Source organism: Cetorhinus maximus, chromosome 1 (assembly GCF_964194155.1).
Source record: "Cetorhinus maximus chromosome 1, sCetMax3.hap1.1, whole genome shotgun sequence".
Classification (NCBI taxonomy): Eukaryota; Metazoa; Chordata; class Chondrichthyes; order Lamniformes; family Cetorhinidae; genus Cetorhinus; species Cetorhinus maximus.
Window position 1 is genome coordinate 227,926,982 of NC_135879.1, and position 26,506 is coordinate 227,953,487.

Here is a 26,506-nt window from a genome sequence, read left to right on the forward strand (position 1 = left end):
TCTTCGGTACTATTGCCGGAATATTGTCAGGGCCCATAGCCCTTGCACTACCAAGTGCCTTCAGCCGCTTCTGGATATCATGTGGAGTTAATCGAATTGGCTGAGGACTGGCATCTGTGATGCAGGGGACCTGCGGAGGAGGCTGAGATGGATCCATCCACTTGGCATTTCTGGCTGAAGCTTTTAGTGAATGTTTCAGCCATATCTTTTGCATTATTCTGCTGGGTTCCCCCATCATTGTGGAGCCTCCTCTAATGAGTTGTTTAATTGTCCGCTGCCATTCATGACTGGTATTGGAAGTCTGAAATAAAAACACAAAATACTGAAAAAAGCTCTGGTCTGGCAGCCTCTGCGGAGAGAGAAACAATTAACGTTTTGAGTCTGTATGACACTGGTTCAGAGCTCAGGGAAGGTGATGGTTTGTGCCTGGGACATTATCTGTAAGGTCTGATTCTGTGAGCATAACTATGTCAGGCTGTTGCTTAACTGGTCTGTGGGCCAGCTGTCCCAGTTTTGGCACAAGCCCTCCGATGTTAGTAAGGAGGACTTTGCATGGTTCACAGAGTAGAGTTTGCCGTTGTTGTTTCCGGTGCCTAAGTTGATGCCAAGTGGTCTGTCCGGTTTCATTCCTTGTAGACTTTGTAGTGGCTTGATAGAACTGAGTGATTTACCATTTCAAAGTAAATAACGTTGCTGTGGGTGAGTCTGGACCAGGGAAGGACAGCAGATTTCTTTCCCTAAAAGATATTAGTGAACCAGATGGGTTTTTACAACAATTGACAATGGTTTCTTGGTTATCATTAGACTTTTAATTCCAGATTTTTATTCCTTCGGCCATGGTGGGATTCGAACCTGGGCCACCGGGTTACTAGTCCATTGACAATACCACTGTGACACTGCCTCCTCCAGCAAGTTACTCACCACCTGACTCCCCAAAGCCTGTCCACCATCTACAAGGCACAAGTCAGGAATGTGATGGAATACTCTCCACTTGCCTTGATGAGTGCAGTTCCCGCAGCACTCAAGAAACTTGACAGCATCCAGGCAAAGCAGCCCCCTTGATTGGCACCCCATTCACAAACATTCACTCTCTCCACCACTCTGTTTTGTGTTAAAAGTTCATCACCAGACTCTGGTGAATTTGTTTAGTAACCTTGCTCCACGATTTCTTAAAAAGTTAGGGTCTGTCAAGTCAGGTTTCACTCTGGGATCTGACTTGTCCAGTATTAACGTCAGCTGGGATCGTAACTGTACGTCTGGTCTCCGATGATCCGGAGACTGGAAGATTCGGCCGGTTATACTCCAAGTAATTGGATTGTAAATAGCTGAGACTCAACACAGATATTTCAGGTACCCTTCTAGTAACAGCCTGCCAGCCTAAAAATGACCCATTTATTCTGACTCTTGGTTTCGTTTCTGTTAACCAATCTTCAATTCATGTTAATATATTATCCCAATCTCATGAGCCCTAACTTTGTGTAATAGCTTCTTGCATGACACCTTAAATCCAAATATGCTGCACCCACTGGTTCATCCTTATCTACCCTAGAGTCTCAAAAGAAAACCCTAACAGATCTTTTAAACCAATTTTGCCCTTGGGGCTACTCTCACTCCACTCCCGTACCTTTGTGGAAACCTCATTTACATGCATGAATGGGAAAGTCCTGAGGAAATTCACCCCCAATGTCCACATTGACAGGCTAGGTTGAATAGGCAGGTACAGAAAAAGGATGAAGGAATAGTGCAGCAGGTTGGAGTAAATTTGATTTAGGATTATTTGTTTGTGTTGCGGGTAAACGCAAAAACAGCATGGTTTGGTTTAAATAGTCTGTGTTGTAACTGCTATTTATTTCTACATATGGAGGGAGACACCATTCTCTTTATCCCATTGTTTTCACCCATTCTGTGATAGTGAACAAGATTGTTGTTTAATCCAGCAAATCCTGAGGACAGCAGTACAATATCAATTTCAATAAAAAGTGTTGTAGTTCCTTCAGGAAAATCTGTAAGGGGGATTGTAGTACAATATTTTATGATACTACTTGTGTCATTGCTCAAGCCATCAAGTAGGACAGGAGACTGTTGATAAGCTTGCTCTTCTTCCTTGAGAGTGAAGGAGAGATTTAATCAAGCTACATGTATAATGGAGCTGGAATATCCAGACAAAAGCCAAAATTTGACCTAAGATTCCAGCCTTTTGAAGGTTTCATGAATTCGAAAAAACTTACTCAAACCAGTGGATATTTCCTGAGCCTAGTGAGCTCTGTGATCCTACACAATACCACAATCTGCCTTACACATACCTTAAAGAACAAAGTTAATCCTAATTGAGCCTTATGGTTACCTTGAGGAAGAATTAGGCAATAACAAATGGAGTTCTGATCTTGCTTTAGAATTGTAATTTTCGTTTTCTCTTCCAGTGGCTCGTGAAGGAGTAGATTTCAATTTTGCAAAATATAGCTATCAGTATTGTTTTTTAAATAGAAGAAATTACTGTAGATAAAATGAAACACTAACATTACCCCTCCGCCCCACCTTGTATTTTCAGTTTTCAGCTTTTCTCAGTGCTTTCTGAAGTTTAATTCTGATTAACGCCTATTAAGGTTACCACCAGCACTGCATGTAAGTGAGAAACCAGACTAGAAAGGGTTAATGGATATAGCTAAAAATGAATTTTTGCTGCAGGAACAGATGAGCAGAGAAAGAACAGTTACTCTAAATTCAAGTGTATTGGAGAGTTTCTTGTGCGTTATGTTGAACATTTTTTAAAAAAACACAGCAAATTAATTATTGATGAGTAATGGATGATTACTATGTAAAATGCAAATGTTTGTTTTTTCAGTGACCTGTTTGGGTAGTCAGTTTGAGCTATTAATATTGCTGAAATCCATAAGGGGGTTAAATTAATTATTTTAGGCAATATGAAAAGTGAAGCAAAAGATTGATTTAAAGATTTATCTCCAATAACCCTAATATATGTGCATAAAATTTTAAGATGTATCAGACGTACATCTGGAGTTCAGTTTTAAATTATAGTAAGTGGCACTATTTGAAGTAAACAGTAATAGTTGATCCCCGTAAAGTTGACATTCTGACTTGAAAAAGATTGAGCATTTATTTTTGTCAAAACATGTATTGCAAAATCATACAATGATGTGAACTTAATGCTTTTAAAGCTTTACTCATAACAAATGATTTGTACTAAGTTTTGCCATTAATGATGTGTTGGTGGAGTTCTGAAGTGTGGTGATGGTCAACATCAAAATTGTTGTTAAATTCGGTAGCGGAAGAATTAAAATTGTATATACAAATTAGGTCACAGTTGAATCATTCCAAACTCCAAGAAATACTAGCCGGTATTAGCTTTGAGGTTGACTGTCAGCCGTCAATGGGAGTAGTCTGAGGCACTAAACCTGAGAAATTTCTGAAGTAAATCCAAGAAAACAATATAGTCCTCAATGAAGTGATGGTGACAAAGATATTGGGTCAGAATTTGCTGTACCTGGTGAACAAATGATGGTTGCCCTTGCTCGTTTAATTTCTGTAAGGCTTTATGGTTGAATTTGCTCTGAGTGGAAGATTGAACCAAAGCAGCAGGGCATTTGGGATTTTTGTTAACAGCACAAGCAACTGTTTATCTCCTTAACCAATCAAATGGAAGTATTGTCAAACAAATATGGCTTTTGATTTTTTAAAATATTTGTTCATGGGATGATGTATTCACTGGCAAGGCCAACATTTTATTGCCCATGCTTATTTGCCCTTAGAAGGCGGTGTTGAGCTGCTGCCTTCACCTCTGCAGTTCATGTTGTGTAGATATGCCCACAGTGCTAATGGGGAATGTGTCCCAGGATATTGACCAAGCGAAAGTGAGGAAACAACGATATAATTCCAAGGCAGGGTGGTGCATGACTTGGAGAGGAACTTATAGGTTGTGGTGTTCCCATGCATCTGCTGCCCTTGTTCTTTTAGCTGGTAGAGATCACGGGTTTGCAAGCATCTTTCAAAGCATTGGTGAGTTGCTACAGTGCAACTTGTACTTGGTAGATCCTGCTATCACTCTGCACCAGTGGTGGAGGGAGTAAATATTTAAGGTGGTGGATGGGGTGCCAATCAAGTTGGCTGCTTTGCCTTGGATGGCGTCAAGCTTCTTGAGTTTTGTTCCACTACACTACTGACTTGTGCCCTATAGAAGGTGATAGTGAGAATGATTGCCTTTGACATCAAGGCAGCATTTAACTGAGTGTGGCATCAAGGAGCCCTAGCAAAATTGAAGTTAATCGGGGGGGGGGAAACGCTTCACTAGTTGGAGTCAAACCTAGCACAAAGGAGCAAAAACAAAATATTGCAGATACTGGAAATCTGAAATAAGAACAAATAATGTTGGAAAAGCTCAGGAGGTCAGGCAGTCTCTGTGGATAGAAACATATTTGATGTTTTAGGTTGAGATGACCTTTCATCAGATTAAGGCTGTTGGAAGCTGTCGTGAAAAGCAGATTACAGCCATGAATTATTTACGGACCTATTGAACTTTTTAAGGAAGACCTGTATTTTTTAAAAGAAATACAAGAAAAGACATTGAGAAAAGATGGCTGATAATGTAAAGTGATCATTTTGTGGAAAATATCTGTGGATTATAGTTGACCACCTGAAAGAACATGGAATATTACACCTGAAAATGTGTCATGGCCTTCTTCAAGCAGAGACACTTGAAAGGGAGATGGGAAGGATGCAAAAGACTGAACTTGAAACTCCTGTTGCAGAGACAAAAGACTGATTTGCATATCTCAGCAGTTACCCAAAAATCCATCTCCTGTTGATTTATTGATTTAAAGCTCAAAGTGTGAATAATTCTGAGATGGATGCAAGACATGACTATTTCCTCTCCTGGAATGCACAGGGAAAAAGTGGGTTAAAAAAACTAACTGCAGACTGGTGTGCTGTGTTAGTGTATCAGCAAGATGAAAAAGCAATCACCCCTGCAGTTTGCAGGTGAAGTCTCCCTCTCTATTGCTGGAGGCAAGGCTCAGCAGAAGCCACAATCAAAAAGGAAATAGGACAGCCTCTTCAGCTACCCTGAAGAACCGAGTGTGTCCAACTAACTGTGAATCTGCCAAGGTCAGCTCTACTGGAATCACCCAACCTCAATGCTGCAACGTGCCGCCATTTACGCCTCACTGACAAGCAAAGGACTGATTTATATATTTTTTAAAAAACTTTTATTTGGACTCTGAACTTCTTATTTCTGATCTTTGTGTATATGTGTTGTTTTTATTATCTCTATTTCAGGTTTTAGTAACTAATAAACTTTCTCTTTCTTTGACTCAAGAAAGCTTGGTTAAGTTGGCTCCTTAATAAAAGTAAATATATTTAGACTGGGAAAAGGTATCCACGGAGAAAGGATTTTTAAATTAACCTTGTTGTGACTGACTGAGGGGGCTGAATAAAGAAGTGCAGCCAGCTCATTCCTCCTCACCTGGGATCACAATAAAATTGGGGTCCGGTTCCGGTCATAAAAAATTGGGGTCCGGTTCCGGTCATAACAAATTGGGGAATTCGTTCCACGATTTTAACAAATTGGGGACTGGTTGCAATGAGGCTAATCATCACAGCCCCAGGACATTGCTGCAAGAGTTCCTCAGGGTAGTGCCTGTGGCTCAAACATTTTGCTGATGATTGCACAGTGTTTGTGACTCAGATACTGATACAATCAGTGTTCATATGCAGCAAGACCCGGACAACAACCAGGCTTGGCTGCTAAGTAGCAAGTAACATTCGCACTGCTCAAGTGCTAGGCAATGACCGCCTCCTACAAGTGAGAATCTAGCTCCTACCACTTAACATTTAACTGTGTGACCACCTCTGAATCCCCCACCATCAACATCCTGGGGGTTACCATTCACCAGCAACTGAACTAAACCAGCCAAGTAAATGCTTTGCCTACAAGAGCAGGTCAAAGGCTGGGAATTCTGCTGTGAATAACACACCTGACTCCCCAAAGCCTGTCCACCATTTATAAGGCAGGAGTCTGATGGAATACTCTCCACTTGCCTGGACAAGTGCAGCTCCAACAACACAAGAAGCTTGACACCATCCTCAACAAAGCAGTTTGCTTGATTGATATCTCATTGACCACCTTAAACATTCATTTCCTCCACCACCTATTAGCTCCCTTGTCTCACAGAAACAGTGACAGCAGTGACAGTGACTGCACAGTGACAGCAGTGTGTACAATGCACAAGATGCGCTGCAGCAATCCAACAAAACTTCTTTTGACAACACCTTCCAAATCGCAACCTCTACTTCCCAGAATGACAGGGGCAGCAGATGTATGGAACACCTTCACCTGCAAATTCCCCTCCAAGCCACTTGCCATCCTGACTGGAACTACATTGCCTTTCCTTTATGAATTTGGTCAAAATCCTGGAACTTCCTTCCCAACAGTATTGTAGCTGCACATACACCAGATGTTCTGCAGTGGTTCAAGAAGGCGGATCACTATCACCTTCTCAAAGGTAATTAAGGGTAGGAAGCAAATGCTGGACTTGCCAGCAAAGCATTCACCCCATGAAAGAATTTTTAAAAAGTGAGTTACTCACCACATAATTCCTGACCTGCTCTTGTAGCCACAGTATTTGTGACCTAATTCAGTTAAGTTTGCGGCCAATGGTAACCCATCAGTGGTAACTTAATGATGGCAGATTCAGTGATGGTAATGCTGTTAATCTAATGGGAGATGGTTAACTTCTTTCTTGTTGGAAGTGGTCATTGTCTGGCACTTGTGTGATGCGAATGTTGCTTTGCCTCTAAGCCCAAGCCTGAATGTTGTCCAGGTCTTGCTGCATGTGGGCAGGGACTGCTTCGGTACCTGTGGCGTCTCGAATGGTGCTGAACATTGTTCAATCATCAGTGAACATCGCCTTTGTTGGAAAGAAGGCCATTGATGAAGCAGCTGAAGATAGTTGGGCCAGGGACACAGTGAGCTTGATGTCAAATTGGTCAAACAAAAATGAAGTGACGTAGCGAGGGAAAGAATGATTAGGTTAAGCGAGAGAATAGAAAACATAAGTTGCATTTTATAAAAATCTCTAACAATTAAAGCTGAAGGAATGAGATTCCACATTCGTCACAGTTGATTTTTCAGTGGAGTATAAAGTCTGAAAAGGAAACTTATGTTGAAATGGACAAGCTCTAATATTCTGCAGCAAGTTTGATTTCTATCTAACATGCAAGTTCAGGAACTTAATGCGGTTGAATTTATATTGATTTTGAGTCATAGAGTGAGATATTTTGTCGTGAAGCTAATGGTCAATGTCCCCTTCAATTTTGTTTTGATGTTTGTGATTATTCATTTAAGTTAATATAAAAAAAGTACATTTTTTTGCGCCGCTTGCACATGTGCTTTCTTTAAAGGGGAGGACTAGATCATTGGAATAACGTAGTGGTCTTTGGGGAACATCACTACCTGTCTACCACCCTCCAGTCTAAAACTCACTGTTTTGTCTTTGAGCCAATCTTTTATTCAATGATCTCATTGAATGGCGGAGCAGACTCAATGGGCCGAATGGCCTACTTCTGTGTCTTATGCTCTTATCCAAGCTGTTATTGACTCTCCTATTCCATGAGCTGCACTTTTGTTAACTAGCCCATTGTCTGTAGTAGAGCCAAAGAATCATAGAAAAGTTTATAGCACAGGAGGCCATTTGGCCCATCTTGTCCATGCCAGCCCAAGGACACCCAGGTGCCCTTTCTAATCCCACCTTCCTGCACCTGGCCCATAGCCCTGCAGCTTACGGCACTTAAGGTGCAGATCCAGGTACTGTTTAAAAGAGTTTAAAGTTTCTGCCTCTACCACCAACTTGGGCAGCGAATTCCGGACACCCACTACCCTCTGCGTAAAAAAAAGTTCTTCCTCATGTCCCCCCTACACCTTCTGCCACTTATCTTGAATCTATGTCCCCTGGTTCTAGAATTCTCCATTACGGGAAACAATTTTATCCTGTCCACTCTATCTATTCCCCTCATAATTTTGTACACCTCAATTCAGTCACCTCTCAGCCTTCTTTGTTCTAAGGAAAATAACCCCAACCTATCCAATCTCTCCTCATAGCTACACTTTTCTAACCCTGGCAACATTCTTGTAAACCTCCTCTGCACTCTCTCCAGAGCTATTGCGTCCTTCCTGTAATGTGGTGACCAGAACTGCACACAATACTCCAGTTATGGCCTCACCAGTGTTTTATACAATTCCAACATTATATCCTTACTTTTATATTCTATACCTCTGCCAATGAAGGAGAGCATTCTATATGCCTTCTTTACAATCTTGTCTACTTGAATTGCTGCCTTCAGGGACCTGTGTACTTGTACGCCAAGATTTATCACTTCATCTACCCCTCTTAGTATATTCCCATTTATTGTGTAATCCCTGTAACTTTGACCTCCCTAAATGTATGACCTCACACTTCTCTACGTTAAAATCCATCTGCCACTTTACCGCCCACTCCACCAACCCATCTACATCGTTTTGGAGATTCAGGCTTGGGCTAAGTGGCAAAGCAACATTTGCATCACACAAGTGCCAGACAATGACCACTTCCAGCAAGAAAGAAGTTAACCATCTCCCATCTATCCTCTACACTCTCCACTACTCGGCCAATCTTTGTGTCACCTGCAAAAATTTCCCAATCGTGCCCCCCACGTTCACGTCCAAATCGTTAAAATATAACATAAACGGCAAAGGTCCCAACACCGAGCTCTGTGGAACACCATTTGAGACAACTTTCCATTTGCAAAGGCATCCATCGACCATTACCCTTTGTTTCCTGTTACAAAGCCAACCTTTTATCCAGTTTGCCACATTACCCTGAATCCCATGGGCATTTACTTTCCTGACCAATCTGCCATGTGGGAACTTGTCAAATGCCTTGCTAAAATCCATGTACACAACATCCACTACACTAGCTTCATAAACCATTCTTGTCAATTTCTGAAGGAATTCAATCAAATTTGTGAGGCAATACCTTCCTTTAACAAATCCATGCTGACCATCCCTGATTAGTCCATGCCTTTCCACATGACAGTTAATCCTATCTCTCAGGATTGATTTTACTAATTTGCTCACCACCGATGTAAGACTAACTGGCCTATTATTGTTTGGCATTTCCTTTGATCCCTTTTTAAACAATGGAACTACATTTGCATTTCTCCAGTCCTCCGGTACCTCCCCTGTATCTAGTGAAGATTGGAAAATCATCCTCAGAGCATCTGCTATCTCCTCCCTGACTTCCTTCAGCAGCCTCGGAAACAATCCATCTGGCCCTGGTGACTTATCAACTTTCAAGGATTTCAACCCTTCGAGTACTTCCTCTCTCTTTATCACTATCCCGTCCAATATTTTGCAGTGTTTCTCCTGGACTACTATATCTACATCCTCCCTTTCCTTTGTAAACATGGAGACGAAAACATTCATTCAAAACCCTTCCTGCAGCCTTTGCATCTACACACAAGTTTCCATCTCATCTCTGATAGGTCCCACTTTTTCCTTAACTAACCTTTTAGCATTAATGTATAGGTAAAACATCTTTGGGTTATCTTTATCTTTGCGTTATCACTAGCTAATCTTTTTTCATGCCCTCTCTTTGATTTCCTTATTTCCTTTTTTACTTCATCCCTGCACTTCCGATATTCGTCTAGGCGAACTGCACTGCTTAGTTCTTTGTGTCTATTTTGCCCGATGCTTTCTTAAAATCTATATGGATAATATCCATTGCATTCCCTTCATCAACCGTCTGTTTCGTCATTAAAAGATTCAATTAAATTGGTCATACATGAACTGTCTTTTACAAATCCCTGCTGTCTCTGCTTAATTAATTCATCAACAGGCACTTTTATTTCCCTGATCATTGTTTCTAAAACCTTAACTACTACAAATGTTAAACTGAGTAGCCTGTAGTCACTAGGAATGTCCCTTTCTCAAATAAGGGAGTCACATTTGCCTCTTCTCAATCCTCTGACACCTCTCCCCACTCCTAAATCTTCCCTATAGCTAACAGAAGATTGTGGCAAGCCTTTTTGCTGTCTCCACACCTAATCCCCTTAGCAACCTGGGATGCAAGACATCCAGATCAGGCAACTTATTTACTATTCAGCATAGCCAGCTTTTCCAGTACCTGCTGCCCATTAGTTTTTAACCTTTGCTACCTCTGCTTCTACTGAGAATTTCTCAGGATCCTCTTCCTTAGCAAACACAAAACATCTAAGCATATGTTGTTGTCTTTGTCCCTAATAGGCCTCCTTTTATGAGTGTGTGGGGACAGAGGGATATGGAGGTTTATGTGCATAGACCTTTGAAGATGGCAGATGATATTCAGAGAGTAGTTAGCAAAGCATATGAAATTTTGGGCTTCATAAATAGAGGCTTTGAGTACAAAATCAGAAGTTATGCTGAACCTTTATAAAACTGCAACTTGAGTGCCAGTCACCACACTTTAGTAGGAATATGAAGCCCTTGAGAGGGTGCAGAGGAGATTTACCAGACTGGCTCCAGGGATGAGGGAATTTATTTACAAGACTGGGTTGGAAAAACCTCGAAGTGGCGGAGGTTGATGGAAGATCTGACAGAGATGTACCACGTTATTGCATATTTGGATAAGGTGGACAAAAAAAATATTTTCCCATTCAGTGACGGTACAAGGACTTTGGGTCACAGATTTCTGGTTTTGGGCAAGAGGTGCAGGGGGCTTTTGAGGAAGAACCTTTTTCCACAGCGATTGGTAATGACTGGCAATGCCCAGGAGGGTGGTGGAAACAGATGATCAGTGATTTCAAAAGGAAATTGGGTGGGGTGGGCACTTGAAGGAAATAAACTTGCAGTGCTACAGGAATAGTGACCATAAGACCATAAGACATAGGAGCAGAAATTAGGCCATTCGGCCCATCGAGTCTGCTCCGCCATTCAATCATGGCTGATAAGTTTCTCAACCCCATTCTCCCGCCATCTCCCTGTAACCTTTGATCCCCTTACCAATCAAGAACCTATCTATCTCGGTCTTAAGTATACTCAATGACCTGGCCTCCACAGACTTCTGTGGCAATGAATTCCATAGATTCACCACTCTCTGGCTAAAGAAGTTTCTCCTCATCTCTGTTCTAAAAGGTCTTCCCTTTACTCTGAGGCTGTGCCCTCGGGTCCTAGTCTCTCCTACTAATGGAAACATCTTCCCCACATCCACTCTATCCAGGCCTTTCAGTATTCTGCAAGTTTCAATCAGATCCCCCCTCATCCTTCTAAACTCCATAGAGTATAGAGCCAGACTCCTCAAATGTTCCTCATATGTTAAGCCTTTCATTCCTGGGATCATTCTCGTGAACCTCCTCTGGACCCTCTCCAGAGCCAGCACATCCTTCCTGAGATACGGGGCCCAAAATTGCTCTCAATATTCTAAATGTGGTCTGACCAGAGCCTTAAAAAGCCTCAGCAGCACATCCCTGCTTTTATATTCTAGTCCTCTCGAAATAAATGCCAACATTGCATTTGCCTTCCTAACTACCGACTCAACCTGCAAGTTAACCTTAAGAGAATCCTGGACTAGGACTCCCAAGTCCCTTTGCACTCGAGATTTCTGAATTCTCTTCCCATTTAGAAAATAGTCTATGCCTCTATTCTTCCTACTAAAGTGCATGACCTCATACTTGCCCACGTTGTATTCCATTTGCCACTTCTTTGCCCATTCTTCTAACGTGTCCAAATCCTTCTGCAGCCTCCCCGCCTCCTCAATACTACCTGTCCCTCCACCTATCTTTGTATCATCTGCAAACTTAGCCAGAATGCCCTCAGTTCTTTCATCTAGATCATTAATGTATAAAGTGAAAAGTTGTGCTCCCAACAGTGACCCCTGCGGAACTCCACTAGTCACCGGCCGCCATCCTGAGAAGGACCCCTTTATCCCCACTCTCTGCCTCCTGCCAGACAGCCAATCTTCTATCCATGCTAGTACCTTGCCTTTAACACAATGGGCTCTTATCTTACTGAGCAGCCTCCTGTGTGGCACCTTGTGAAAGGCCTTCTGGAAGTCCAAGTAGATAACATCCATTGGCTCTCCTTTGTCTAACCTACTCGTTATCTCCTCAACGAATTCTAACAGATTTGTCAGGCATGACCTCCCCTTGATGAAACCATGCTGACTTTGCCCGATTTTACCATGCACTTCCAAGTATTCTGAAATCTCATCCTTAATGATGGACTCTAAAATCTTACCAACGACCAAGGTCAGGCTAATCGGCCTGTAATTTCTTGTCTTTTGCCTCAATCCCTCCTTAAACAGGGGGGTTACATTAGCGATTTTCCAGTCCTCTGGGACCCTCCCTGACTCCAGTGATTCCTGAAAGATCACCACTAACGTCTCCACTATCTCTTCAGCTTTCTCCTTCAGAACTCTGGGGTGTAATCCAGCTGGCCCATGTGATTTTTCCACCTTCAGACCTTTCAGTTTTCTTAGCACCTTCTCCTTGGTAATGCCCACCATACTCACCTCTGCCCCCCGACTCTCTTGAACTTCGGGGACGTCACTCGTGTCTTCCACTGTGAAGACTGACGCAAAGTACCTATTCACCTATTCAGTTCCTCCGCCATTTCTTTGTTCCCCACTACTACTTCTCCAATGTCATTTTCCAGCGGCCCAATGTCCACTTTTGCCTCTCTCTTACCCTTTATATATCTAAAAAATCTCTTGCAATCTTCTTTTATATTACTGGCTAGTTTACCCCCATATTTAATCTTCTCCCTCCTTATTTCTTTTTTAGTTGTCCTCTGTTGGTCTTTGTAGGCTTCCCAATCCCCTGGTTTCCCACTGCTCTTCGCTGCATTGTATGCTTTCTCTTTAGCTTTTATGCTGTCCCTGACTTCCCTTGTCAGCCATGGTTGCCTCGTCCTCCCTTTAGTATGCTTCTTCTTCCTAGGGATGAATTTTTGCTGTGTCTCCGAAATTACTCCCAGAAACTCCTGCCATTGCTGTTCCACTGTCTTTCCTGCTAGGCTCATCTCCTAGTCAACTTTGGCCAGCTCCTCCCTCATGCCTCTGTAGTTGCCTTTATTCAACTGTAATACCATTACATCTGATTCCAGCTTTTTCCTCTCAAATTGCAGGGTAAATTCTATTATATTATGGTCACTTCCTCCTAAGGGTTCCTTCACCTTAAGCTCCCTTATCAAATCTGCCTCATTACACATCACTAAATCTAGAATTGCCTGTTCCCTAGTGGGCTCACCACAAGCTGCTCCAAAAAGCCATCTCGTAGACATTCCACAAATTCTTTTTCTTGGGATCCACTACCAACCTGATTTTCCCAGTCTACCTGCATATTGAAATCCCCCATGATCACTGTAATCTTGCCATTCTTACACGCCTTTTCTATCTCCTGGTGTATCTTGTGCCCCACATCCTGACTACTGTTCGGAGGCCTGTACATAACTCCCATTATGGTGTTTTTACCTTTGCGGTTCCTCAACTCTACCCACACAGATTCTACATCATCTGACCCTACATCATTTCTTGCTATCGATTTAATTTCATTTCTTACTAACAAAGCAACCCCACCCCCTCTGCCAACCTGCCTATCTTTTCGATAGGATGTATATCCTTGGATATTTAGCACCCAGTCCTGATCCCCTTGCAGCCATGTCTCCGTGATGCCCACCACCTCATACCTGCCAATTTCAATCTGCGCCACAAGCTCATTTACCTTATTTCATATACTGCGTGCATTCAGATACAACACCTTCAGTCCTGTATTTCCTGTCCCCTTTCTCATTATCGTCCCTTTATCCGATGTGCTTGAAGTTAGATTCCTAGCCCTTTCCAAACACTCTGTCCTATTTTGTGTTCTGGAGACTTTAATAGCTTCTCCTGGGCTCTCCTTCCTTTTCAGTTTTTTCATAATTTTCCATGAAGTTGAATCCACCCCCCCCCCCACACGCTAACCTTCCCCCCCCCCACCCCCCCCCCACTTTCTAGTTTAAAGTCCTGTTGACCACCCTATTTACCCTTTTCGCTAGAACATTGGTCCCAGATCGGTTCAGGTGGATACCGTCCCAAACGCACAGATCCCTCCTGTTCCAATACTGAGGCCAGTGCCCCACGAAATGGAACCCCTCTTTCCCGCACTAATCCTTTAGCCACGTGTTTACTTCCCTTATTCTCGCGTCCCTATGCCAATTTGCACGTGGCTCGGGTAGTAATCCGGAGATTATAACCCTTGAGGACCTGTTCTTTAATTTTTGTTCTTAGTTCCTGATAATCCCCAAACAGGTCCTCTTTCCTAGTCTTACCTATGTTATCTGTCCTGATGAGGACCAAAAAAACTGGATCCTCCCCCTCCCTCTCCAATATCCTTTCAAGCCGGTCAGAGATGTCCCTCACCCTGGCACCGGGCAGGCAATTTACCGTGCGGGACTCTCGATCCTGCTTACAAAGGAAGCTATGAATTCCCCTAATTATAGAATCCCCTACAACTACCACTTGTCTTTTTGCTCCCCCCTCTTGTATGGCCCCCTGTTCCACGGTGCCGTGGTCAGCTGGCTCATCCTCCCTACAGCCCTCTTCCTCATCCACACAGGGAGCAAGTACCTTGTACCTGTTGGATAAGGTCAAGAGCTGAGGCTCCTCTGTTCCTGAACACAGGATCCCTCTATCTGCCTCACTTGCAGTCACACCCTGCTTACCCTGACCACTGACCGGATTTGAGGTACTTAATCTACCGGGTGTGACCGCCTCCTGATACAAAGCGTCCAGGTAACTCTCCCCATCCCAAATGTGCCACAGCGTCCGGAGTTCGGACTCCAGCTCATCAATTCTGAGCCGCAGTTCCTCCAGCAACCAACACTTGCTGCAGATGTGGTCATTGCGGCTCGCAATGGGATTTGCCAGCTCTCACAACATACAGCTACAGCACATCACCTGCCCAGCCATCTCTACTTAGATAATTAATTTATTAATTAGCTTTGCAGTGTGTTTTTCAAATTTGGTGCAGATTTCCTACCAATCAATCAGGTCACAGCTTTCCTGTGACGTCACTTTTTTAGTTTTGGCTTCAATTACTCTGTGCCCTGAGATCACTGCTCCGGTGCTCCTCCCTCCGAGTCTGCTTCCTAGAGACAAGGTTGTGAATCCCCGCGGTAAGCTAGATTTATACTCACCGCTCTGGTGCTCCTCCCTCTGAGTCTGCTCCCTGGAGACAAGGCTGCGAATCCCTGAGGTAAGCTAGATTTATGCTCACCGCTCCGGTGCTCCTCCCTCCGAGTCTGCTCCCTGGATTTACTCACCAATCAGCTGCTTTTTCTTTAAAATCCACTTTCAGAAGAATGTCCCTCGCAGGTCTGTTGCAATGCTGAAGGCACTGCCTCTTCGTCTCTTTTTTTTTAGGTTTGAGGAGGAGGGAGGGATGGAGTGAGGGAATGAGACCGGCTGGCTTGCTCCATGGAGGGCTAGCATAGACCTGATGAGCTGAATGGCTTCCAGTGCCATAAATGACTGCATCTGACATGTACCTGGCCTGCACATAGCTTCCTTAGAGCTTAGAGGGAACATTGTTAGTAAAGCAGCACAGCTCAGACAGCAATTTGTAATTCCTGTATTATACCACGCCCCTGCCCTTGCCTGAAGCTCCTGTTTGGCTTGTGTAACAATAACTATGAATGCTGTTAGCCTCACGGTTATTTTACTATAAATTCTGTCCCATTAAATCTTTATATATTTGAAGATTTGTAACCAAACACTTTTTTTAAGTTTGGTGTTTGTGATGTGTTGGAGAGATGGGCAGAATACAAATAAGGCCTTTGGATTCTTGAACCAAGACTTGTGAGCAGTTCTGAAATGAATTCAATTTTAACTGTGTTCTATCTTCCCTTTGTAGGAGAATCTATGAGAATTGCATCTGCGGAGTTTGCAGAAGACCCCTGTTCTTCTGTAAAGCGCGGGACTATGGTTCGGGCAGCCCGTGCTCTGCTTTCTGGAGTAACCCGCCTGTTGATCTTGGCTGACATGGCAGATGTCATGAGGCTTTTAACTCATTTAAAAATTGTAAGATATTACAATTGATTCAGAAAATAGTTAATCACATTTTAATATAATTTTTGAATATGCTAAGAACATTTTAACAATTGATAAACTGATAATTCAAATGTTACCTATACCCTTAAGTTAAATAACCAGGAAAGAAAGAAAATAGTTTTTACAGTAGCAATTCATCAAGACTTCTATGAAATATGTTTCAACATTTATTTATAAAATATTGAATGTTGGACTTGATCCTTCACCCAGATTTTGCATTAAAAAGTAAGAAATGCACTACATACTGACTGAATTTACAGGTAGAGGAATCTCTGGATGCTGTGAAGAATGCCACCAATGAGCAGGACCTGGCCAGTCGCTTCAAGGAGTTTGGGAAGGAGATGGTAAAGCTCAATTATGTGGCTGCTAGAAGACAGCAGGTATGATAAAATGCTTTATGTTCATCTTGCAAGGTACACAATTTTGCTGAGAAGAACCAAATTGAAGTAGTGAAAAATACAAAGGTTTTCTAACCAGTTTATGTTAGCTGGTTTAAACAAATCACCAAATTCAGTGTTGTTTAAGGTCATATGAAAAATAAATGTAGCAAATTCAAATTAGTCACTGCCATAGATCAGTGTTTGTTTTCCCCACTTCCTTTCACTCGCTCACAAAGTTAAAAGTGTTTACACCACAGAAACTAACCATTTGGTCAAACATGCCCATGTCTTTGATTGTGCCCCACACATCTCCTTCCACCATTCTTCATCTAACCCACCGACATATCGTTCTATTTTTTCCTCCCTCATTCTTACCTGGCTTCACCTTAAATGCATTTATTCTGTTCGTCTCAACAACTCTGTTGTAGCAAGTTTCATATTCTCACCACTGTTTGGCTGAAGAAGTTGCTGATGAATTCCTTTTTGGATTAAGTAACGACTATTTTATATTTATGGCACCTAGTTATGGTCTCCTCCACAAATAGAAAAATCTCCTCTATCTATACATATGTCAAAATCTTTCATAATGTCAGAAACTTCTATCAAGTCACCTCCCTCAACATTCTCTTTTCTAAAGGAGTCCCTAACTAGTAAGTAATTTATGCAGCTTCTCTAGTTTCTTTATGTCCTTTTTATCTTTTTTGTTATGGGATGTGAGAGTCACCATTGTTGCACATCCCTAATTGCCCTTGAAAAGGCGGTGGTGAGTTGCCGCCTTGGGGGGAAAAAAAAACTCCACTGGTTGTGGTTGTTGGAGGTCAGTCATCTCATCTCCAGGACATCACTGCAGGAGTTCCTCAGGGTTGTGTCCTCAGCCCAACTATCTTCAGCTGCTGCTTCAATGACCTTCCTTCCATCATAAGGTAAGAAGTGGGGATGTTCACTGCATGATTTTTGCCATTTGCGGTGACTCAGAGACTGAAGCAATCCATGTCCAAATGCAGCAAGCCTGGACAATAGCCAGGCTTGGGCTGACAAGTGGCAAGTAACATTCGTGCCAGCAATGACCATCTCCAACAAGAGAGGATCTAACCATCGCTCCTTGACATTCATTGTCATCACCATTGCTGAATTTTCCCACTTTAAACATTCTGGGGGTTACCATTGACCAGAACCTGAACTGAACTAGTCACATAAACATTGGCTACAACAGCAAGTTAGAGGCTAGGAATCCTGCGATGAGTAACTCACCTCCTGACTCCCCATTCCTGTCCAGCATCTACAAGGCACAAGTCAGGAGTGTTATTGAATACCATCCACTTGCCTGGATGAGTACAGCTCCAATAAAACTAAGCTTGGCACCACATGGGACAAAGCAGCCTGCTTCATTGACACCCCATTTGCCACCTTAAATGTTCATTCCCTTCACCACCAACACACAATGGCAGCAGTGTCTACCATCTACAAGATGCACTGCAGGAACTCACCAAGGCTCCTTGGAAATCACCTTCCAAACCCATGAGGGCAAACCCCTAGGAGGACAAGGGAAGCAGGTGCACGGGAACACCTGTTCCCCTCCAAGTCGCACACCATCCTGACTTGGAACTATATCGCGATATCGCTGTTGCTGGGTCAAAATTCTGGAAGTTCCTCCCTAACAGCTCTGTGGGTGTTCCTCGAACACATGGACTGCAGCAGCTCAAGAAGGCAGCTCACCACCACCACGTCGAGGGCAATTAGAGATGGACAATAAATGCTGGCCTAGCCAATGACACCCACATCCCATGAATGAAAGGGTGACTTTTTTTTCTTTCTGTGGGAACCTCCTCAACTATTGAAAACTCTGCTTTAAGTTGACATTGTACGTTTATGGGTAGGAAGGGTGCAGCATTGATGTAAATCTAGTCTAATGTATGCAATGCATTGATTAACCTGTTTGCATGTATGATTTTAAATTTGCGTTTATAACCCTCTCAAAGTTTGTTTTCAATTGTTGGATCACTGAGACTGGAGAATTCTGATTTCATTGAAACTAAAGACTATAAATGCTTGTGCCAATCATTCCTGCATAAAGGTATTTATCAGTGGGCAATGTACAACCAATGGAAACTTAATTTGTGTAAACCCAGCAATGAGAAGTAAGGCAATGACAGTCAAAAGACGTGTTGTGTCAGCCTTTTTTACTATATTGCTTCCTTCTGCGTTATATGTTAAAAATGTTTATAAGGATACAGATTTTCTGGGGAAATCCAAAAAGTTGCAATTTCAACAAATGTTCTATAGTGGCTCAGTTTAGAAAATAGTCTAAAATGTAATCCTAGCCCCTTCTATCTTTATTACTGCAATATTTCCTGTGAATGGGTGGACTTTTCCACAGCTGCCCTTTCATAATTGATGTTCACAAATTCGATTTCTGCTACATACAGTACCCAAAATCCAGCAGTCCGAAACCAGAAATTTTCTTAGTAGAGCACTTTACTCTCTGAGCCATTGTATGCTGGGTTTGCCTGCTTGAAAAATGTTTGCCCAGACTTGAACAGGAACAGCAATGCTAAAAGGCTGATAACTGAGATGCGATCACACATGAGGTTAACTTGAGGGTATCTTCAACCATGACCATCCACAAAAGAATAAATCAGTTTGAGTAACAGGACATTTATGAAATGTTGTGCTGGCTGGGCACCATACAGATTTGGATTCCAAAATCCTGCGTGGTCTCTCTTCTTCACCTTTCTTCATAAGGCAACTCTTCATTCCAGGAATGATTTTAAAAAGCTGTTTCTGTTGAGAAATTGTGTATTTATTTTTGTTTCCTAATTATAGGAGCTTAAAGATCTTCATTGCAGGGATGAATTGGCAGCTGCTCGAGGTGCTTTGAAGAAGAATGCTACCATGCTTTATACTGCCTCTCAGGCATTCCTCCGACACCCTGATGTAGCTGCTACCAGAGTGAACCGAGATTATGTCTTCAAACAAGTACAAGAGGCTATTGCTGGAATTTCAAATGCAGCCCAGTCTACTTCAGTGCCAGATGATAAACATGGACCTGTTGGAATTGGTGAACTAGCTGCAGCTTTGAATGAATTTGATGTAAGTAGGTCCTTGGACATTATGCAGCTTGTCTTCAGATTTTTCCCACACATGCATTAACAATTAAAAATGGTATTCAAATTATTGTCTTCCTGTCACAGCAACTTGTGTTCAGGTCCTTTAATTGAGAGTGAGGATTTGGATCACCTGTTCTTCCGCAACTTCTAGTGCAAAATTTAAGGTGAATAAAATTGAATAGATTTTTTTTGATGAGGATCTTTATTCAACATTGAAAGTCTTGTGGGCTGAGTTTTCTGTAGGCTATTTGTAGTACTACCTTTGGTCCTCAGCCTTTTGGTAGGTATTGAGTTTGCTTACAGTCAGGAAAATAATGACCAAATAATATCCTTGTCTCCCTTTCTTTCTATCTCTGGTAAGAAATGCTGTGATCTCTGCATACATTCTATGGACCTGAAATGTTAACTCTGTTTTGCTCTCCACAGATGCTGCCAGGCATGTTGAGTATTTCCAGCATTTTCTATTTTTATTTTAATTTCATTATTATATTGAAGTGTTTTCTTCAAGGATTTGAACTTGTAATCATAGGGGTGAGAAGGTTTGTTAAAGTGGTGCCAAATTGCTTGGAGACTTCACCTTATCAATGCTCTTTACCTATTAACCTAGAGTAGAAACTTGTTTTAATGTATTTGAATTTTCATATTGTTACAATCCCTGTCGAGACCAATGATATTTTAAAAGACATTCAAACTTCTCGTTAATAGCTGAAAAGCATAACACAAGATTTTGCATTTCAAGATTTTTATCGTAACAAATTACTAAAACATTCATATCAGCACTATTTTTGTAGACTTTAAACTACAGAAAAGGACTTTCCTCTTTTACACTTATCACACATTGCATTCTCCACAGAATTACAGTCCTTATTGCAATTTGTCCAGTCACTTCCAGCTTCTAATGGGTCTGCACAGGAGTACTGTATTTGGCTGCAGCAGAGAGCTTCAGTTGGAGGTTGGTTATCGAGGGAGTTTAAGGGTTAAATTCTATCTAAAGTCTAGTCTTTGTTTAATTTAGCAATTAACTACAAGTTGCTGTTAGGGTTGGAAGAAGGTGAGTTTTCGACTGGAGAGGAAAGGGTGCGAGGAACAGAGGCTGAGACTGGAGAGGAGAGGTGTACCCTCAGGACCTTCAGGCGGGTAGTTCAAAGTGAGGTCACAATTCAAAAAATGAGGCGACACAGGGGAGGCAGCTGATTGGTAAGTAGAGTCAAGTGAGTACTTCTGCTTTCTCTACTAATTAAACTGCTGCAGTCCATTAGCTTAAACAAAATAAGGAGAGAACTTTGGACTGTAGTGGGAGTGTTTGAAGTGGAGTAAGGCCCTTTGAGTAGCTAGTATTCTTTAAAGGGAGTAACTAACGAGTTAATCTAAAGGGAAGTCATGGCAACAGAACTCGCACCCGTGGGAACCTGTGGGAAGTCATGGACACTTCCGGTGTCCCTGGCGAAGATGTGTGCAAGAAATGTGTCCAGCTGCAGCTACTGGCTAACCGCATTTCAGAGCTGGAGTGGTGGGTGGATTCACTGTGGAACATCGGAGCTGCTGAGATTGTCGTAGACAATGGTTCAGTAAGATGGTTACACCACAGGTAAAGACTAAACAGGCAGAAAGGGGATGGGTGACCACCGGGCAGAGTAGAGGAAGGCAGGTAGTGCAGGAGCTCCCTGTGGCTATCCCCCTCTCTAACAAATATACTGTTTTGGATACTGCTGGGGGAGACGACTTCTCAGGGGAAAGCAGCAGGAGCTAAGTCCATGGCACCACAGGTAGCTCTGCCGCACAAGAGAGGAGGAAGGAGAGTGTGTGGGCTGTGGTGATAGGGGATTCAATAGTAAGGGGAACGGACAGACATTTCTGTGGCTGCAAAAGAGACTCCAGGATGGTATGTTGCCTCCCTGGTACCAGGGTCAAGGATGTCTTTGAGGCTGTAGGGCATTCTGAAGAGGGAGGACAAAAAGCCAGTGGTTGTGGTACAAATTGATACCAACGACATAGGTAAAAAAGAAAAGGGATGAGGTCCTACAAGCTGAATATAGGGAGTTGGGACATAAATTAAAAGGTAGGACTTCGAACATAGTAATCTCAGGATTACTACCAGTGCCATGTGCTAGCGAGAGTAGAAATAACAGGATATATCTGATGAATACATGCCTGAAGAAATGGTGCAGTTGCGGGGGGGGGGGAGGGGGAGAATTCAGATCTCTGGGACATTAGGACTTGTTCTGGGGAAGGTGGGAGCAGTACAAACAGGATGGGTTGCATCTGGGCAGGACCGGACCAATATCCTCAGGGAGGTGTTGGTTAGTGCTGTCAGGGAGGGTTGAAACTAGAATGACGAGGGGATGGGAACCTGAGCAGTGAGACAGAGGAGGGGGAAACAAGGATTGAAACAAAAGACAGAAAAATAAGAAGCAAAAATGGAAGGCAGAAAAAACAAGGGCAAAAAACAAATGGGGTCATAGTGCAAAATAAAGCTAAGATGACTAATGAGGTTAAAAAGACAAGTCTAAAGACATTGTATCTTAATGTGCGGAGCTTTCTCAATAAGGTGGATGAATTAACAGCGCAAATAGATATAGACGGTTATGATATAGTTGCAATTACGGAGACATGGCTGCAAGGTGACCAAGGATGGGAACTGAGCATTCAGAGGTATTCAATATTTAGGAAGGACAGACAAGTAGGGAAAGGAAGTGGGGTAGCACTGTTAGTAAAGTAGGAAATCAATGCAATAGCGAGGAAGGATATTGGCTCAGAAAATCATGATGTGGAATCTGGGTGGAGATAAAAAACACCCAAGGGGCAGAAAACGTTGGTGGGGGTTGTGTATCGGCCCCCAGACAGTAACGGAGATGTAAGGGAAGGCATTCAACAGGAAATTAGAGATGCATGCAATAAATATAGGGAGTTAGGAAGTAAGTTGAAAAGTAGGACCTCAAAGGTAGTGATCTCCGGATTACCACCAGTGCCACATGCCAGTCAGAGTAGGATTAGCAGGATATATCGGATGAATATGTGGCTGAAGAGATGTTGTGAAGGGGAGGGTTTCAGATTCCTGGGACATTGGGACCGGATCTGGGGGAGGTGGGACCAGTACAAACTGGACGGGTTACACCTGGGCAGGACCGGCACTGATGTCCCAAGGGGAACATTTGCTGGAGTGGTTGGGGAGGGTTTAAACTAAAATGGCAGGGGGATGGGAACCTATGCAAGGAGTCAGAGGAAGGGGAACCAAAGACAAGAACAAAGGACAGAAAGCAGAATAAGAAAAGTGATAGAGAAATCAAGGGCAAGAATCAAACAGGGCCTTAGTGGAAAAATAGTGGGAACAGGACAAGTAATGTTAAAAAGACAAGCCTTAAGGCTTTGTGCCTTAACGCGAGGAGCATTCGCAATAAAGTGGATGAATTAACCGCGCAAATAGATGTAAACAGGTGTTATATAGTCGGGATTACGGAGACATGGCTGCAGGGTGACCAGGGATGGGAACCGAACACCCAGAGGTATTCAGTATTTAGGAAGGACAGACAAAAAGGAAAAGGCGGTGGAGTTGCATTGCTGGGGTTTAAAGAGGAAATTAAAGCAATAGTGAGGAAAGATATTAGCTCCGACGATGTGGAATCTGTATGGGTAGAGCTGTGAAACACTAAGGGGCAAAAAACGTTAGTGGGGGTTGTATATAGACCCCCAAACTGTAGTGATGATATTGGGAATGGCATTAAACAGGAAATTAGCGATGCATGCAATAAAGGAACATTTGTAATTATGGGTGACTTTAATATGCATTTAGATTGAGCAAATCAAATTAGTAACAATACCATAGAGGAGGAATTCCTAGAGTGTACACGGGATGTTTTTCTGGACCAATACATTGAGGAACCAACGAGAAAAGAGGCCATCCTTGATTGGGTATTGTGTAATGAGAAAGGATTAATTGGCAATCTAGTTGTGTGAAGCCCCTTGGGGATAAGCGATCATAATATGATAGAATTCCTCATCGAGATGGAGAGCGATGAGGTTGATTCTGAGACTTGGGTGCTGAATCTTAATAAAGGAAAGTACGATGGTATGAGGCACGAGTTGGCTATGATGGATTGGAAAACGTTACTTAAAGGGATGACGATGGATAGGCAATGGCAAACGTTCAATGAGCGCATGGGTGAACTGCAACAATTGTTTATTCCTGTCTGGTGCAAAAGTAAAACAGGGAAGGTGGCCAAACCATTGCTTACAAGGGAAATTAGAGATAATATTAGATGCAAGGAAGAGGCATACAAATTGGCCAGAAAAAACAACAGACTTGAAGATTGGGAGAAGTTTAGAATTCAGCAAAGGAGGACCAAGGGATTGATTAAGAAGGGGAAAATAGAGTACGAGAGTAAGCTTGCAGGGAACATTAAAAACTGACTGTAAAGGTTTCTATAGGTATGTGAAGAGAAAAAGACTGGTGAAGACAAATGAAGGTCCCTTACAGTCAGAAACAGGGGAATTTATAATGGGGAAAAAAAGAAATTGCTGACCAACTAAATACATACTTTGGTTCTGTCTTTACAAAGGAGGACACGAAAAACATACCAGCAATGTTGGGGAACACAGGGTTTAGTGAGAGGGAGTAACTGAAAGAAATCAGTATTAGTAGGGAAATGGTGTTGGAGAAATTGATGGGATTGAAGGCCGATAAATCCCCGGGGCCTGATAATCTACATCCCAGAGTACTTAAGGAAGTGGCCCGAGAAATAGTGGATGCATTGGTGGTCATCTTCCGAGATTCTATAGACTCTGGAACAGTTCCTACAGATTGGAGGGTAGGTAATGTAGCCCCACTATTTAAAAAAGGAGGCAGAGAGAAAAAGGGAATTATAGACCAGTCAGCCTGACGTTGGTAGTGGGGAAAATTCTACAGTCCATTAGAAAAGATTTAATAGCTGAGCACGTGGAAAACAGTGGCGGAATCGGACAGAGTTAGCATGGATTTACGAAAAGGAAATCATGCTTGACAAATCTACTGGAATTTTTCGAGGATGTAACTAGTAGAGTTGATGAGGGGGAGCCAGTGGATGTGGTTTATTTGGACTTTCAGAAGGCTTTCGATAAAGTCCCACATAAAAGATTAGCCTGTAAAATTAAAGAGCATGGGATTGGGGGTAGTGTATTGAGATGGTTAGAAAACTGGTAGGCAGACAGGAAACAAAGAGTAGGAATAAACGGGTCTTTTTCCAAACGGCAGGCAGTGACTAGTGGGGTACCGCAGTGATCGGAGCTGGGACCCCAGTTATTCACAATATATATTAATGATTTAGATGAGGGAATTAAGTGTAATATCTCCAAATTTGCAGATGATACAAAGCTGGGTGGGAGGGTGAGCTGGGAGGAGGATGCATAGATGCTTCAGTGTGATTTGGACAAGCTGAGTGAGTGGGCAAATGCATGGCAGATGCAGTATAATGTGGATAAATATGAGGTTATCCATTTTGGTATCAAAAACAGGAAGGCAGATTATTATCTGAATGGCTATAAATTGAGAGAGGGGAATGTGCAATGAGACCTGGGTGTCTTTGTACACCAGTCGCTGAAGGTAAGCATGCAGGTGCAGCAGGTGGTAAAGAAGACAAATGATATGTTGGCCTTCATAGCCAGAGGATTTGAGTACAGGAGCAGGGATGTCTTGCTGCAATTGTACAGGGCCTTGGTGAGACCACACCTGGAATATTGTGTGCAGTTTTGGTCTCCTTATCTGAGGAAGGATGTTCTTGCTATAGAGGGAGTGCAGTGAAGGTTTACCCAACTGATTCCTGATGGCAGGACTGCCATATGAGGAGAGATTGAGTCAGTTTGGATTATATTTGCTGGAGTTCAGAAGAATGAGGGGGGATCTCCTATAAACCTATAAAATTCTAACAGGACTAGACAGGGTAGATGCAGGAAGGATGTTCCCAATGGTGGGTGAGTCCAGAACCAGGGGTCACAGTCTGAGGATATGGGGTAGACCATTTTGAGGAGAAATTTCTTCACCTAGAGAAGTAGTGGGCCTGTGGAATTCGCTACCACAAAGTAGTTGAGGCCAAAACATTATATGTTTTCAAGAAGGAGTTAGATATAGCTCTTGGGGCGAAAGGGATCAAAGGACGTGGGGAGAAAGCGGGAGCAGGCTATTGAGTTGGATGATCAGCCATGATCATAATGAATGGTGGAGCAGGCTCGAAGGGCCGAATGGCCTACTCCTTCTAGTTTCTATGTTTGTAAAGGTACAACTGTAATCATGGGTGACTACAGTCTACATATAGTTTGGACAAACCAAACTAGCAGTCATACTGTGGAGGAGGATTTCCTGGAGTGTACGTGATGGTTTTTTAGACAAATACATTGAGGAACTATAGAGTGGGCTATCCTAGACTGGGTATTGTGCAATGAGAGAGGATTAATTAACAATCTTGTTGTGCAGGGTCCCTTGGGGAAGAGTGACCATAAAATGAGAGAATTGTTCATTAAGATGGAGAGTGAAGAAGTTGAATCCGAAACTAGGGCTCTGAATCTAACTAAAGGGAACTACAAGGGTATGAGGCACGAGTTAGCAATGATGGATTGGGGAACCTTGCTAAAAAGGTTGACTGTGGATAGGCAATGGCTAATATTTAATGAACATATGCATGAAATACAATAGTTATTCATCCATGTCAGGCGCAAAAATAAAACAGGAACAGTGGCTCAACCATGGATTACAAAAGAAATTAGGGATAGTATTAGATCCAAAGAGGAGACATATAAAATTGCCAGAAAAAGCAGCAAGCCTGAGGATTGGGAGCAGTTTAGAATTCAGCAAACCTGGACAAAAAGATTGAGCAAGAAGGGGAAAATGGAGTATGAATAAACTTGCAAGGAACATAAAAACTGACTGTAAAAGCTTCTATCA

At 42.6% G+C, this 26,506-nt stretch overlaps 1 protein-coding gene across 1 annotated transcript in view; it reads left to right on the plus strand.

Annotated features, from left to right (window-relative positions):
* Positions 1–26,506, plus strand: part of ctnna2 (catenin (cadherin-associated protein), alpha 2) — a 1,502,658-nt gene that overhangs the window by 115,620 nt on the left and 1,360,532 nt on the right. The window contains exons 4-6 of the mRNA XM_078554361.1: positions 15,913–16,079; positions 16,370–16,489; positions 19,313–19,579. Coding sequence (XP_078410487.1) covers positions 15,913–16,079; positions 16,370–16,489; positions 19,313–19,579 — 554 coding nt within the window. The remainder of the gene's footprint in view (positions 1–15,912; positions 16,080–16,369; positions 16,490–19,312; positions 19,580–26,506) is intronic.